This window comes from Mytilus edulis, chromosome 4 (genome assembly GCF_963676685.1).
Source record: "Mytilus edulis chromosome 4, xbMytEdul2.2, whole genome shotgun sequence".
NCBI lineage: Eukaryota > Metazoa > Mollusca > Bivalvia > Mytilida > Mytilidae > Mytilus > Mytilus edulis.
This window is the reverse complement of record NC_092347.1, coordinates 14,018,482-14,035,836: the sequence shown is the minus strand read 5'-3', so window position 1 is coordinate 14,035,836 and position 17,355 is coordinate 14,018,482. Positions and strand designations below refer to the sequence as shown.

The window sequence follows — 17,355 nt, the reverse complement described above, 5'->3', positions numbered from 1 at the left end:
CTATTTCAACCGGGTTTCCGCCTGAAAATAGCAGATGTTTCTTTAATTCTTCAAGCTAATACCAGTATTGGTTATTTCATTTTTATTTGCTTTATATGTTCAAACCTTGTTAATGATTCAGTGATTGTTATTAATCCTGTGGTTTTCAATACTTCTTTATGAAACTCGAACTAGTAATAGAATACTAACAAACGATTAATGGATTTCATATTTGACAAAAATAGTTATAAATGATAATAGTATAACAATTCTGTTAATTAAAATTTAGACATATAACGTAATGATTTGACAAGCTGTGTGCACGAAATTACGGTTCAGCCCTCTTTAAATGACGTTTTATCTATTATATCATATATATACATTCAAATTCAACAACGAAATTGATAGTTGAACAAAAGATAGTTCTATATCCTGCATATACATTTAAATTACCTAACGAACTATGAATGTAAATACACACTATTACGCAATTGAAAAAAAGTAATACAAACTGTACGGACACATTGAATACCTTACTGTTAAGTTAATATATTGGGTACCAATAAATTGAGATGTAGAAAATGACAACACTCAATACTTGATAACGAAGGTAAGTAATAGAGCATGAAATTTAGATTCTTTTTAAATACAAGATTTGTGTCGCTCACCAAGGTATATGTACATATTCAACAAAGGAATCTCTCATTGAAGATGAGTATGAATCCATGTCAACTATCACGTTCATGTTGACCTTGTATTGTTGATCATTTTGTACTAAGTCAGGAAATTGATAGTTGTTATCCATTCGTTTGATGTGTTTGAGCTTTTGATTTTGCCATATGATTAATGACTTTCCTTTTTGAATTTTGCTCTGAAATCAGTATTTTTGAGTTTTTACTTTTGTCTATATTCAAGGTGTCTGTATTTAAAACACAAAAGAAGGTAAATAAAATCGTCATTTGCAATAAAGAGTTGCAGTCTACTAAATATATCGGCAAAATTAAATTGTTTGTAGATATTGCCTTGCTGATCAGTTTTGTTATTCAACGTTTCTATTCATTCATTATAAAGCAGAACGCCAAAAAATGGTTCAAATCGACATTAAGGTTCATAATTTTAATAAGGAGTCGACTGAATTTGATTAAATTTGGTACAGTAGTTTTAGAGAAGATTTTTGTTAAAGTAAATTATAACGGACGATGACGGAAGAAGTACAACGGACCACGGACACCAAGTTATGAGAAAAACTTACTTGGCCCTGTAGCCCAGATGAACAAAAAGGGAAGTTGTAGTTCACAGTGACATAAATCCACAGTGTTGTCAATGGTGTATTTTCCTTTCTAATCGTCGTGTTGTGCCATGGATATATCCCTGATATTTGTAATCAGAAAAAAAAACAAGTGCAAATCTTACGTTATCTATACACATTTCTCACAACTAAAGGTCAAAATAGGAAAAGCAATAATGACAAAAAGATAAAGATTTAGGAACAATTACTTATCAATATTGAAATATGCCAACATGAAGTAAGGTTATTTACAATATACAGGTTGAACAATGCCAAATCGTTTCGTCGCTGAGAAAGAACGTGAAAAAAGTTTAAATATTAATGATTTATCCGTTTATTGGCTAGTTTGCAATAAATCTGGTTTACGTGTATGGAATTGATCGAAATATCTTTCGAACGGCGATTGATGAAAAAATGGTTTCTGTTTCGAGTAAAAGAAACTCCACCTATAGTTTTGTATTGAATATGTACTCCTAAATAAACTCATCATAGATACCAGGATTGAAATTTTACATATGCGCCAGATACGCGTTTCGTCTACAAGATTCATCAGTGACGCCTCAATAAAAACATGTTAAAAGGTCTAATAAAGTACGAAGTTGAAGAGCATTGACCAAAAATTCCTAAAGTTTTGCCAGCTAAGATAATCTTTTCCTGAGGTAGAAAAGCCTTATCATTTCAAAAATTCAAAACCGTCAACAGTTAATTTAAATTATGACCATATCAATGATAAATTCATGTCAACGTAGAAGTGCTGACTACTGGGCTGGTGATACCCTCGGAGAATAAAAACTCTTATCAGCGTGTACACATTCAGTGAACCTTTGTGTTTTGTTACTATACTCTAAATGTTATTATGTTATTAAGTTGTTCACGTGGAATCTTTAGATGTCTTCGAAATTTCAGCAACAAACACTGATGGAGGAAACGAATCTTGTGTACTCAATTTTCTTAACATTGATGGGATAACAGTTATACAGTTGAGTGTAGTTTTACTGAATGATAGGAGCAATAATGTTCAAAAATAAATATATAGATGAAGATTGCGCAACGTTTTTGTAAATGACTCGATCATCAACCGTGGAATTGATGGTAGACGTCATCCAATCAAAATTTGCGTTGCATGATTAATTCCAATAAAATTCAAGAGTTATTTACTATAACATTTACATATGTCCTTTTCAAATTGCGACTTGGTCCATGTTATAACATGTACTGAAATATAATACATGTAATAAATTGTACAATGCAAAAATACAAACTATGACATGTACAAAAGCAATGTATATATTATGACATATGCAAAATATTGCTTAAAAAAGGGTTTTAACCAATGCAGTTGGTTCATCTTAAATGTTAACAATGCCTTTAAAGTTTGAATTATACCCCCTTTTTTCACATGCAAAAAATTAAAACAAGGTTTCTGTGTATACTCTAAAAAAAACAAAGGAATTATTGAATCTGCTATTCATTTTTTTGTTTGTGCATTTTGCATAACTGATGTAAATATATTGTATATGATTAAAATATTTTTGATAACTAATAAGATCATTGCATTAGTTGAATGTCATTGTGATGTTTTTAATATCTAAACGCTCATTTGAAAACAGGAGGAATACTTCTTAAAGAGCTTTCGGCATTCAAAACACAGGGTTAAGAGTTCTAACTGCACTTTATACTGGACATGTGAGTGAATCAAATACTGGTTAAAAAATGTATATTTTTTTATATTCATTCTTGACGGCGAAGGTTGTGATTCATATCCTTTATAGCAAAATTCATGCGACAGTTGCTTATGGAGTATAATAGCTTTCAGTTGAAACAACATTACAGGGCCTGCATTTTCTGTCATCATTGTGTCACGTCACAGATAGATATAGGAAGATGTGGTGTGAGTGCCAATGAGACAACTCTCCATCCAAATAACAATTTAAAAAAAAAAGGTAAACCATTGTAGGTCAATGTAAGGCCTTCAACACGGAGCCTTTGCTCACACCGAACAACAAGCTATAAAGGGCCCCAAAATAACTAGTGTAAAACCATTCAAACGGGAAAACCAACGGTCTAATCTATATAAAATAAAAAACGAGAAACGAGAAACACGTATAAATTACATAAACAAACGACAACCACTGTACATCAGATTCCTGACTTAGGACAGGTGCAAACATTTGCAGCGGGATTTAACGTTTTAATGGATCCAAATCTTCTCCCTTTTTCTGAAACAATAGCATAACATCACAACATAGAAAACCACCCGATAAAATATCAATTGGCAGGCTTAACTCAATCAAAAAACGTACATCAATACACAGATGACCAGATATAAGATATAGTCGTCCCGTCCTGTATGTTTTGTTTGTGACATCAACGAATGATCATCGGATGTCTGTTAATCATAAGCAATAGTGTGAGTGAAACTCTGCGTTCCATTTCAGAGCATCTGAGAGCATCTGAGTGTTTTCCAAGTGTGTGTTGGATACGTGATGTCCAATCTGCGTGGTAGTTTAAGAACTGATTTATGTCTGTTTTTTATTTGGTGAAGAAATGTTTTTCTTTCTCGGATTTATAACGTTTTATCCTTGTTCCAATCTTTTCTATTTAACGGATTTCATTGTTATAGAAAACTATTTAAGGAATAAAAGACCAGTGAAGTATGAAATTAACTTTTCGTTAGATTTTTTAAATTTTATGGACGAAAATTATAATTTCGATTATTGGTTTGGAATTAAAAAAGAGTCTTTTTTTAACGAAAGTTTGAAAAATAGTACTCGGTATTGTACAATTAAAACATCCCTTCCGTAGTGATATAAAGTTCAATGGTAATCAATACTTAACATTTACTAAATTTTATCACCGGTATAAGGAAATAATTCGTAAATATAACTCAACATGCAGACATCTTATACGTTCAGGTATTTCACATCCAAAATTTTATGGAAATATTCTTTATAAAGCACAAAAATGTCAGTATTCTCCTCAGAAACTAACAAAACCTTTAAATAGACTTATTAAAAGGGGATATAGTTACGATACTGTTGTCAGGTCATTAAAGATTGCATATTTTGGCTTTAGCATTGATTCACTGATAGGGTCTTTGCATCGGAACTAAACACATTTATTTCTAAACAAACAGTTGTTGGCATGACACGGGTTATGTTCTTCTCATATATTTTATGATAGTATGATACTAAACCCCTAACGGGAGGGATTGTACCTGATATTCATATGATGAAGACATAATCTTTCAATCAGTTTAATTGAGGTCTGGAGCTGGCATGTCAGTTAACTGCTAGTAGTCTGTTGTTATTTATGTATTATTGTCATTTTATTTATTTTCTTTTGTTACAATATGACATCAGACTCGGACTTCAATTGAACTGAATTTTAATGTGCGTATTGTTATTGTTTTACTTTTCTACATTGGCTAGAGGTATAGGGGGAGGGTTGAGATCTCATAAACATGTTTAACCCCGCCGCAATTTTGCGCCTGTCCCAAGTCAGGAGCCTCTGGCCTTTGTTAGTCTTGTATTATTTTAAATTTTAGTTTCTTGTGTATAATTCGGAGTTTAGTATGACGTCCATTATCACTGTACTATTATGCATATTTTAGGGGCCAGCTGAAGGACACCTACGGGTGCGGGAATTCTCGCTACATTGAAGACCCATTGGTTGCCTTCGGCTGTTGTTTGCTCTATGGTCGGGTGGTTGTCGCTTTGACATATTCACCATTTCCTTTCTCAATTTTATTTCAAGTGAACTTAATATTGTAAAACTTTCAAAAGTTGGATTTTGTACTTTCCAGGACTAGATATAACTATCAATAAGGTAAATATATGTAAAAGTTTATTTGTGTTGCACAGAAATACATGAAAACCACAAAATTGAAAGCCGAAGAAGTATACGTACCGAAACTTTCTCATAAACATTGAAATCTCAGACTCGCATTTTGATTTTCAGTTGAATGCAAGACAGTTGAATGTATACATTTAAATATAGACAAAACTAGCTAATCGATGTTTAAATCTCATTGATCGATCAAGAAGACGAATCAAGATAACAACACCAACCGAGGAAAACGCATGAACTCTAAAAGTAGCGGTACAATGTGCGTCGACACGGTAAGTGTCTCCTTTTATGCATGCATCAATCGCCATGCCTATCTAAACCCAGTCAAATGTCACGATCCATAATATGATACAATTTCTTAGATTATAGAGTGGACGACTTTTCTGGTATTTAAAGACCAAAGACGTCAAAATCTTCATGTTACATTTGAAACAAGATCTGCATTCCTTTCAGATAAACCCCGATTAGTGGTGGGGTTTGTGCTGCTAAATCTTGTATTTTCTGTTTTATGTTTTGTAGATTCTTTTTTTGTCTTTCGGTCGTTTTATTTTGCCAAGCCATGGTATAATTTTACTAAGTTCGTTTTCGACTGATTAGTTTGAATATAGTTTTTGTATCTTCCGCCTCTCATTTGTGAATTAAGAAGGAAACATCGTATCAGCAACCGATTCGTGATTATAACCTTATATTTTGGGTCGATTTCAGTGGTTCTTTCTTGGATTTTTTTTTCTTGTGTAAGGAGCACATCCATGCATGTGGGTTTTTTTTGTGACAGTTTTTATTGGTGGGAGAAGCTGAGGGCTCGGAGAATCACCGACTTTCTGCAAAAAACTTAAAATTTGTCAATCCATATTGAGTTTAACGAATCTGTCACATACGGGATTCGAATGCATCTTTCACGTTAGGGATGGTTCGAACTCACAACATCTGGTGATACAGCAGTTTGATTTTTTTTAATCTCTTTTTATCTATGTTTGGGCGATTTATAGCTTGCAAATTGCATAGAAACTTTTTTTTTATAATGGTATATTTGCCCTCAAATGTATTATAGTATTTATTTATATTTGAATTATCTTCTACATGTACTGTTGTTTTTTATAAACAGATGCACTTACAAGTCATTGTATAAGAAAGAAATAGAAAAAACATACAAAGACAGTAGAAATGGCATTTTCACCTGAACAATGTAGGAATGCCAGAATAAATCTGGTAATGAGAGATGTACTTTCTAAAATCCTTCATGAACTATTGGAGTTTTCAGGAGTGGAACCTCAAAAGGTATATACTAGAATTATAAATACGCAACCGTTTTATAAAAAGCTGAAAACAGAAGAATGGACAGTTGTAAAAACATTGGTAGACCCAGCAATTGGATTCACACAACTTGACATATCGCTCAGTTGCAAAATTGGAAGATACTTTAAACTGTTGTTAGGACCTTCAAATGGCGGGAAAGGCAAACCACAGCCAACAGACATTGCGATCGGTGATGACATACAACGAATTAGATATACCCGAAATAAATATGTGCATGGTGTTTCTATGACACCGGAAGAAGAAATGCTAGATTTCTTTAAAGAGTTCACAGAAGTTGCTAAACGAGTGGACAAATATCTTAAGAAAAACCCAGATTCGTCATTCGAAGGACGAATCAAAGAGTATCAAACTTTGACAATGGAAGATAGAACGAATGAAATACTTGATTCAACGTCTCTTGTAGAGGATAGAAAAGGTAAACTATCAAATAGATAAACTTTGATATTAGCATGGAAAGTTCCGTTTAAAAGCAAATAAAATATATAGTTAATTGAATGTTTACATAATTCAGATTACATTTCAATCTGTGTGAAAAATGTTTATAATATTCCTTAATTTCGGTTTGAAATGGCTTAACTCTAAAACATCAATAAACGTGGAATGATCAAGACTTCTCAAGTATTAGATAAACAAAATATGGCAATATTTACCCTAAATAACAGTGAATATAATCTTTACAAGATTTCCTGCATGGTTTTTATCAACATTTTCTGCAAATTTGAAAATAAAAATAGAATAAACCTGCATCATTTTTATTTTATGAAAATTATGAATTTTCAACAATAGGGTTTTGGATGTACACCATACTCCCTAAAAAATGTAAAACTAACTGAAATTTCCACAGCTCTTTCCACATTTTGTTTTTATTTTACATTTTTTCTTATAGTCAATCTGAAAAATTTTAGGTCATCATACGGTCTTCAACAATAAACAAAACCCATACCGTATAGTGAGCTATAACATTTTTTAGACATAACAAACTGTGAATTAATTCAAATGAAAAAACCAGCGACCTGCCTAATGACAAGACGATAACGAAAAATCAAATGATACAGATAGCCATTAACAGCAACCACTCTATTACAGGCTCCTGACATTAGGTTAAACATGTTTGTGGACGCTCAATACTCCTCTTACATGAACCAGTGTTGGTGTATCAGCACAATCTAAGAACAAACTGAATAAAAAATCGGGTTGAAATGGCTTGATTCGTCAAATTGTCATGAAGCAAATAAAAAAAGAACAAAAAAAAACCAATAAGAAAACAAAAGGCACTAAGTACCTATCTAACATTTCTTAAAATTACGGTGAGCTGGCCCGAAGTCAATAACAACTGATGCATACATTATGTTATCAGGGATTTATGTTACAAAGCCTGACGTTCCATGAACTTGATTTAACTGATGCATTAGTTTTTACAACCCACAATACATATTAATATACGATGGGGGTATTTACATTATGTATTCCTTGAATACATGTACATTTTTGTCCAATTATACAATACTTATGGCTTGTCGTATCTGAAATTGAAAGTTAAATTAATTTATAATCTGTTCAGGCTTTATAGTATTGCCTGTGGATGGTCATTGTAATACAGTAACGATATATCGCCGGAAAGGTTTAAAAGAGTATCTGGAGGAACAAAAATCAAATGACGGTAAGTTCTTCACATATTTGGTTAGAGAAACGTCGATTAAATTTCAATAATTTAATTTCAAATACACGTCTCTTAATTGGCCGATTTTTTGTGTCTATCAATTCAAAGCATGTGCACCACATTTTCGTGAAGCCTTTTAGGGTCATGTTAATTTTTACCATTTGATACAACAGATTATCAATTTGATATAACAGATTAACAATTTGATATAGCAGATTGTCAATTTGATATAACAGATTGTCAATTTGATATAACAGATTGTCAATTTGATATAATAGTAACAGATTTTCAATTTTGATATAACAAATAATTAATTTGATATAACAAATTATCAATTTGAAATAACAAATTATCAATTTGATATAACAAATTATCAATTTGATATAAATTATCAATTTGATGTAACAAATTGTGAATTTCTCTACCGAATGTATGATTTTATCATAATAATGATTAATTAAAAGATTGCATAACCCAAACTGGTGCATTGTTTTGTATTAAATGATTGTTAATCTGACGTCCAGTGACAAATATATAATGCATATTCAAAACCCAATTTACAGTTTTAATGTTGCTATAACCTAACTTAATCCTTTTTCTCTTTATTTGAGACAGTATTCGGGACTAGGTTCTCAATTTTGTATATGGGACCTGGTGTCTAAGAACGAACAAATATAAGAGATTAAAGGGTGCCTTTTTGAATAATTTACATTGCATATTTTCAAGTTAAAGCGAAACAAAGAGTTCCATTGAGATATTGGTGTTTCTAGGAACATAGGAACATGCAAGGATAAAAAATCTTTACTTTCTTTAAAGAGCCTGGCATGTTGCTTTATCAAAAATTAAGAAATGCGCGAGATTTCGAATGATTGTGGACTTTCAATTTCTGTTGAACAGACCACACGTGTATATTCTGACAAGCTTTCTAACGTGTAAAAATATAGGTTAAGGATTTTAGATAAAATTTTAATAAAAAATCTCAAATTAGCCATTTTTTCTATATTTCATACAGCAACAGAAACTGTACCATTACTCTGCATATTCCCTGAAATTAGTGACAATGATGCAAAACAGAAAGCAGAACTTTTAAATTCTTTCAAGGAAGAAATAAACAGAGGACAGTTTAAGTTTGAATTTACAAAGGCGTCAGAAGGGAGTCTTATCCTTTTTGTGAATGTGAAAAAGTTGTCATTAGAAGACCAGTCAGAATTTGAAAATGAAATACGGCGATTCATCGAAAGGATATTCAAACTAGATGAATTCAAAAGCTTGGAAACCATGTGTATGATAATAACAAGTCCAGAAGGTTTGTAGTTTGAAAGTTTTGCCTTTCTTTGCTCATATAGAAATATGAATAAAATGTCTAGTTAAAAAAAATACCTAATAGCAATAGATACTCAATAAAAATCACTGACCATTCGGCTAGAAATACTCGACAAAAAGTACAGACATTAAATAAAGGCAACAGTAGTATACCGCTGTTTAAAACTCATTAATCCATGGACAAAAAACAAAATCGGGGTAACAAACTAAAACTGATGGAAATGCATTAAATATAAGAGGAAAACAACAACACAACATTAAAATGTAACACACACACACACAAACACACACAGAAACGGACTAAGCATTAGACAAAATCCTATGAGAATAACAAATATAACATCAAAACCAAATACATGAATTTGGGATAGATAAGTACCGTGACACGTCTTATAGTAATGTAAATTCACACTCATAAATAAAAGAAAACAAACGACACAACGGAAACACAATGTTAAAATGTAACACACACAGAAACGAACTATATTATAACAATGGCCATATTCCTGATTTGGTACAGGACATTTTTAAAGGAAAAAATGGTGGGTTGAACCTGGTGTTGTGGCATGCCAAACCTCCCTCTTTTATGGCCATGTGAAATATAACATTAAAATGACAACACAACATTACAAGACTACAATATAAATAAACAGGAGAACACAATTGAAAAAGAAACACACAAATAATAGCTAACAAAAGGCAACAAGTTTAAAAATTTTAAAACACCAGAAGTGCATTTTGTCCACACAAGACTAACTAGTGATGCCCAGATACAAAAGTTTTAAATCCGAAACAAATACAAAGTTGAACCTGAAGTTTAAACGGAGTATCGAAAGTATATTTTTATATAGTCTTTCATTTTGAACATTCATCTTTATCAATTTTTTCAAATTTGTAACACATAAAAACTTTTATAAAAACTGGATGTAGTTTTTGACAGATGCTCGGTTTTTTCCTAAGATACAGAGTATCATATTTTGCCCAATAAAACCCATTTTTTCTTTTCATAAAAGACTTCTGACTTCTGACATCAGACTCGGACTTCTCTTGAACTGAATTTTAATGTGCGTATTGTTATGCGTTTACTTTTCTACATTGGCTAGAGGTATAGGGGGAGGGTTGAGATCTCACAAACATGTTTAACCCCGCCGCATTTTTGCGCCTGTCCCCAGTCAGGAGCCTCTGGCCTTTGTTAGTCTTGTATTATTTTAGTTTTAGTTTCTTGTGTACAATTTGGAAATTAGTATGGTGTTCATTATCACTGAACTAGTATATATTTGTTTAGGGGCCAGTTGAAGGACGCCTCCGGGTGCGGGAATTTCTCGCTACATTGAAGACCTGTTGGTGACCTTCTGTTGTTGTTTTTTTCTATGGTCGGGTTGTTGTCTCTTTGGCACATTCCCCATTTCCATTCTCAATTTTATTCAATAGCTCATAAAAGGTCAATTTCCAATATTAAAGTAGATTCTATATTTCTTTTCTTTCGATTTTAGAACCAAATAATCAATATTTTCTGCTTATTCTGTTATTGAACTAAATAAATGCTCATCTGACTTACAGTATCAATATTAAATTCTATATATTTTTTTTAAATTTCACCTAATACATCCAAAGGCAGATTATTATTTTTGTTTGTTTTAAGTATTGTTAATTTTTATAACTCGTATGCTTTATAAACAACGTGGTTTTTATTAAGTCTCCCAAACAAAGTTTGGAGACTTATTGTTTTTGCTCAGTTCTTATTATTTTAATTATTATGGCACCCTCAACGGAGTTGGGGTGACGTATTGTTATTCTACGTTTCTTTTTTTTCTTATTATTATGGCACCCTCAACGGAGTTGGGGTGACATATTGTTATTGTTCCGTTCTTTTTTTCTTATTATATTTATTCTTCCACACTTTTTTGTCCATACTATTTCTCGGAATTGGCTTGAACAATATTGATGGAACTATACCATAATGTAGACCACCACATTCTATAGTGCAGTGGGATATGGCACCATCAAGATGGCTGCCGTTGTCATGGAAACGAAAGAAATGTAAAAAAATCCGGTATTTTGTTTTGGTGAACTATTTGGATATGATTGAACTCAGAATCATTATATTTTGATACAATGTAGGTGCCCACTATATACAGGTGTTGGATGATTTTGGCACTCATTGGAACTACTATGTTGCCATGGAATCTACTCCAAAAATTTCAAAAATCTCAAAATGTTCCAAACTTAATGAAACTTCCCAGTAACGATGAGCAACATTGGAAGATGTGGAATTTGTCGTTGGAATTACCAAAATAGCTGTTGTTACCATGGAAACAATGCAAAAAGGTCAAAACTTTGAATTTTCACAGAACATTCCAGAACATCAATGTTAAATTTATTCTAGAGACATGAAATGGTATATGATTATGGAGGGACAAAATTGCAGCGGGGGTTTGACTTTGGAATATTCAAAATGGCCGCCGTTACCATGGAAACAGCAAAAATGTTCAAAATTTCCAAATGCTCCAAACTTAATGAAACTTTACAAAAATGATGATTTGCATGTGTAGAAGCACTTTTTTTACTTTTACAAATTTTCCAAATGTATGCCGCTCGTCTGGCAATGTGGAAAGGGTGCCATCCGCTATTGCTTGCAATGGCAAATCTAGTTTTTATTAATCTTCTTCCACACTTTTTGTCCACGCTAGTTCTCAGAATCTAATGGGTCAATGATGATGGAACTCTACTATAATAAGGACCCCCATGTGAAGTTGTGCATCTTGCTATGGAATGGTCCAAGATGGCCCCCGTTTCCATGGAAACGGTAAAAATGTAAAAAAAAATCAAAATTCCAACTCTTTCATTGTAAGACCCAACTAGATGAAACTTCATGGAAATGTTCCTTGGTATGCCCTGATATACCGACAATATTTAGAAATTCCAAAATGGCCGCCATTGTCATACATGTAGAAACAAGGCGAAAGTTTAACATTGGCCAAATGGGAAAATACATTAAAGCTGTATTTTCTAAAGGAATATAAGATTAAATCTATTAAAACTTTATTGATATATTACGTGGCATGTCCCAAAGTGGCACCTGTCTTTGGAATTTTGGAAATAGTAACTGTTACCATGGAAACAGCAAAAATTTCAAAAATTTCAAAATGCTCCAAACGAGATGAAATTTTACAACAATGTTGATAAACATATGTCTGAAAGCGTTCTTTGACTTTGAAATTTTCAAAATGGCTGCCGCTCACCTGGCAATAGGGGGACGAGGGTGCCATCTGTTATTGCTAGCAATTACAAATCTAGTTCTTCTTCTTCCTCTTCCTCTTCCTCTTCCGCCACTTTAAAAAATGAACTTGTCCGCAGCGTTTCTCCAAAACCGCTTGTCAGATTGACTTAGGATTTCATAAAATGGTAGACTAATATGTCTAGGTGAGCCATCAATCTTTCGTTTGTGCATTGGGGTCTATTAAGGGGGTATTTTTGGGGGTAGAAAGGAGGGAGGGGTTTACTATAGAACCCTATGGGATTTTATTTTCTAAAATTTTCAAATGAATATAACTTGAAAACTGTAAGTGATAGATACATGCAGTCTTCAGAAATGATTATAGGACAATAAAACAAATCACATGAAATATAGGGGGAGTCCCTGGGGGTTCATCCCTACCCCCTTCAATTTGAGAATATGCCTTTATCTTGTAAACGGTCCAGATCCCCTCCCCTAAACCATATATATTCTTGAATGGGACGATAAAACAAATCAAATGTAATTAAAGGGAGGTCCCCGGGGGTCATCCCCACCCCGTTCAATTTGAGAATGTGCTATTATCTTGTAAACGGTCCAGATCCCCACCCCTAAACCATATATATTCTTGTAGGGGACAAAAAAACAAATGAAATGAAATGAAAGGGAAGTCCCTAGGGGGTCACCCCACCCCCTCTTGTTTGAAAACTTGTAAACCGTCAACATCCCCACCCCTAAACCATATATATTCTTGTAGGGGACAATAAAACAAATGAAATGAAATGAAAGGGAAGTCCCTAGGGGGTCACCCCACCCCCTCTTGTTTGAAAACTTGTAAACCGTCAACATCCCCACCCCTAAATCATATATATTCTTGTAGGGGACAATAAAACAAATGAAATGAAATGAAAGGGAAGTCCCTAGGGGGTCACCCCACCCCCTCTTGTTTGAAAACTTGTAAACCGTCAACATCCCCACCCCTAAATAATATATATTCTTGTAGGGGACAATAAAACAAATGAAATGAAATGAAAGGGAAGTCCCTAGGGGGTCACCCCACCCCTTCTTGTTTGAAAACTTGTAAACCGTCAACATCCCCATCCCTAAACCATATATATTCTTGTAGGGGACAATAAAACAAATGAAATGATATAAAAGGGAAGTCCGGTGGGGGTCACCCCACCCCCTCTTGTTTGAAAACTTGTAAACGTTCAACATCCCCAACCCTAAACCATATATATTCTTGTAGGGGACAATAAAACAAATGAAATGAAATAAAAGGGAAGTCCCTAGGGGGTCACCCCACCCCCTCTTGTTTAAAAACTTGTAAACGGTCAACATCCCCACCCCTAAACCATATATATTCTTGTATGGGACAATAAAGCTAATCAAATGAAATTGAAAAGAAGTTCCTGGGGGTCGCCCCACCCCTTCAATTTGAGAATGTGCTATTATCATGTAAACGGTCCAGATCCCCACCCCTAAACAATCTTGTAGGGCACAATAAAACAAATCAAATGAAATGTAGGTAAAGTCCCTGGGGTAGTCCCTAGGGGGTCACCCCACCCCCTCTTGTTTGAAAACTTGTAAACCGTCAACATCCCCACCCCTAAATCATATATATTCTTGTAGGGGACAATAAAACAAATGAAATGAAATGAAAGGGAAGTCCCTAGGGGGTCACCCCACCCCCTCTTGTTTGAAAACTTGTAAACCGTCAACATCCCCACCCCTAAATCATATATATTCTTGTAGGGGACAATAAAACAAATGAAATGAAATGAAAGGGAAGTCCCTAAGGGGTCACCCCACCCCCTCTTGTTTGAAAACTTGTAAACCGTCAACATCCCCACCCCTAAACCATATATATTCTTGTAGGGGACAATAAAACAAATGAAATGATATAAAAGGGAAGTCCGGTGGGGGTCACCCCACCCCCTCTTGTTTGAAAACTTGTAAACGGTCAACATCCCCAACCCTAAACCATATATATTCTTGTAGGGGACAATAAAACAAATGAAATGAAATAAAAGGGAAGTCCCTAGGGGGTCACCCCACCCCCTCTTGTTTAAAAACTTGTAAACGGTCAACATCCCCACCCCTAAACCATATATATTCTTGTATGGGACAATAAAGCTAATCAAATGAAATTGAAAAGAAGTTCCTGGGGGTCGCCCCACCCCTTCAATTTGAGAATGTGCTATTATCTTGTAAACGGTCCAGATCCCCACCCCTAAACAATCTTGTAGGGCACAATAAAACAAATCAAATGAAATGTAGGTAAAGTCCCTGGGGTCACCACCAACCCCTCCTGTTTGAATACTTGTAAATGGTGGAGATCCCTACTCGTAAGCCATATATATATATTCTTTTATGGAACAAAAAATCAAATCAAATGAACATGCGACCATATGAATGGCGAGTTATGGGAGCTTTGTTTGGGAGACTTCGTAACAGCATCCTGTTACAATTACTTCTTGTTTTATTTGATCTGATGACATTATGTTATAGTAATTGCAGAGATGCAAATTCAGAGTTGCAAATTTCGGAATTTAATTATAGAGCTGAATTGTTACAAATTAAGAATTACACAGTTGTCATTTCGTAACAACGGGAGTAACATACTAACAATTTAAGAATTGTAATCATGTAATTTGGAACCCTTTTACTCTTAGACTACATGGTTAGAAAAGCTTCATTTGCGATAAGGAAAAAAAGATATGTTCCCCAATTATCTTTCATGTTTCGAATGCTAACTTTTACATAAACCAATTTTAAAGATACAAAATTAAGAGTATGTATGATTCTTTTGTAAAGATATAGATGAAATATGTGCTGACGAAAGTAGTTGGGTAAGTGAGGATGACGAAGATTGTTTGGAGGAAACAGAATCAGATACAGGGTCATTAGTCTTGAATTTTAATATGAGGAGCGATGCATTAGATACAGAAGCAAATTTTCAAGAAAACATACAGCAGTTCATAAATACTATTGTTAAGACGTCAAATGGGAAACAGCTTACTCCAAATAATGAAGTTACTGCAATCATAGCACCAGGTAATTTATTAAATTAAATATATATATTGAACATAAGGTAAAAGACGAAAAAATTAACAATAGTAAGCTAGAAATCGTTTTTTTTTGCCATGATTTTTTTTGGCATCAAAACTTCGACTGAGTTTTGATTGTCACATTGGCTCCGTCTCTTTTTATTCGGCACTTTGTAATCATGCAACCGTTATTCAATCGTCCCTGCTATTATCTTCATAACAGTTGTAAAATGTACATTTTCATGTAATAGAAAAGAAAGGATACGAGGTATCCATCCATAACACGCGATCAGTATATGTACAGCAAAACATCACTAAATGCAAAAGAACATTGTTTTTATTGATGTTCTTCATCTCAATGTTCATATTGTTTTTACGATGGATTGAACGTTGGTTAGAGGACATCTATTCTAGGTCTCGTTTAGAGACTGTGGCGCAAGATTGGACTTCGTCTTAAGGAAGATACCAGCACAAATACAAATGAATAAGAATTTGGTACATGATCGATTTTTGTAATTCGCTGAAGAGTGGCGCACGTGAGGCTGTGCCGGATGTTTAAAACACAGGGAGGTCCAATCTGAAAGTGAATTAAACTAAATAGAAATATTATAGGGAAATTTCCACTTGCATGCAGAATAATACAATTGCTGATAAAACATCATATACCTTATAGAATAAGCTGTTTTTATATAATAATGACTCTTCACCAAACTAACTTTAATACGTTGTGATATTAAAATATTATCAGGAAAAGATTTCCACTTTGGATTAACAATTCCTTTTTAATTCCAGTTCCCTTTGAATCAGTTGACCAATGTTCAAATGCATTACAAAAAAGTGAAGAAACAAATCAGCCACTTGAAAACGAAGAAACAGAAAGTTTTTATGCAAGGAGTATAAATATACAAGTAAGTTTCTTTATAGTTCAAAGCAGACGGGCTTTGTGAGTAAAGGATCTAAGTAGTATAGCTCGACATATATATACGTCATAGACTTACTTCAGTCAATTTATAGTGTATCAGCTTATTCCTATTCAGATTTTTTTTTTCATATGTAATCATACTTTATTGATAGTTTGACATTTGTTTGTGGATACATCAAATACCGGTACCTTATCCCGGCCTCGTTAACCTTTAGTAGCATATAATCAATTTGGTTAGTATTTGTTAGTTTATTTAACTGTAATATATATTTCTATCACGGTCATTTGGGTTCTTGAGGAGAGTTGTCTTATTGGCAATTAGATCACATCTTCTTTTTCATATAAGTATTATTATTCAGACACACGACGAACGCAGAGTAACAACATAACCTAGCATTAGACATTAAGCAAATTTAGCTTAACGGCTTTTTGCCACTTAAATACTGACTACTAGTGCAATGTGACAAAGTCGTTAAAAGCAAAAATGAAATAAAACCCTTCCACAATTCATTTCGCAAATAAATCATGAAAAAAGTTGCAAATGTAATATCATATATTGGAATTATAGATTTAATCTAATAGATCAAAGTAGAAGCACATACAACTCAAAGATATTGTGTTGTACAAGTTATTATCTTTTTCTCATAAAACATTGTACAAGTAATTACTGGTACAATTGTATTTGTCCAGGTAATTACTTGTATGATGGCATCATACAAGTAATTACTCATA

At 33.5% G+C, this 17,355-nt stretch overlaps 1 protein-coding gene across 1 annotated transcript in view; it reads left to right on the top strand.

Moving 5' to 3' along the window:
* The first annotated feature begins 385 nt into the window (after window positions 1–385).
* Window positions 386–17,355, top strand: part of LOC139519024 (sacsin-like) — a 47,912-nt gene continuing 30,942 nt past the window's right edge. Inside the window, exons 1-6 of the mRNA XM_071310739.1 lie at window positions 386–589; window positions 6,222–6,848; window positions 7,995–8,093; window positions 9,106–9,399; window positions 15,469–15,708; window positions 16,494–16,609. Of these exons, the coding sequence (XP_071166840.1) occupies window positions 6,281–6,848; window positions 7,995–8,093; window positions 9,106–9,399; window positions 15,469–15,708; window positions 16,494–16,609 (1,317 nt within the window). The 5' untranslated portion in view covers window positions 386–589; window positions 6,222–6,280. The remainder of the gene's footprint in view (window positions 590–6,221; window positions 6,849–7,994; window positions 8,094–9,105; window positions 9,400–15,468; window positions 15,709–16,493; window positions 16,610–17,355) is intronic.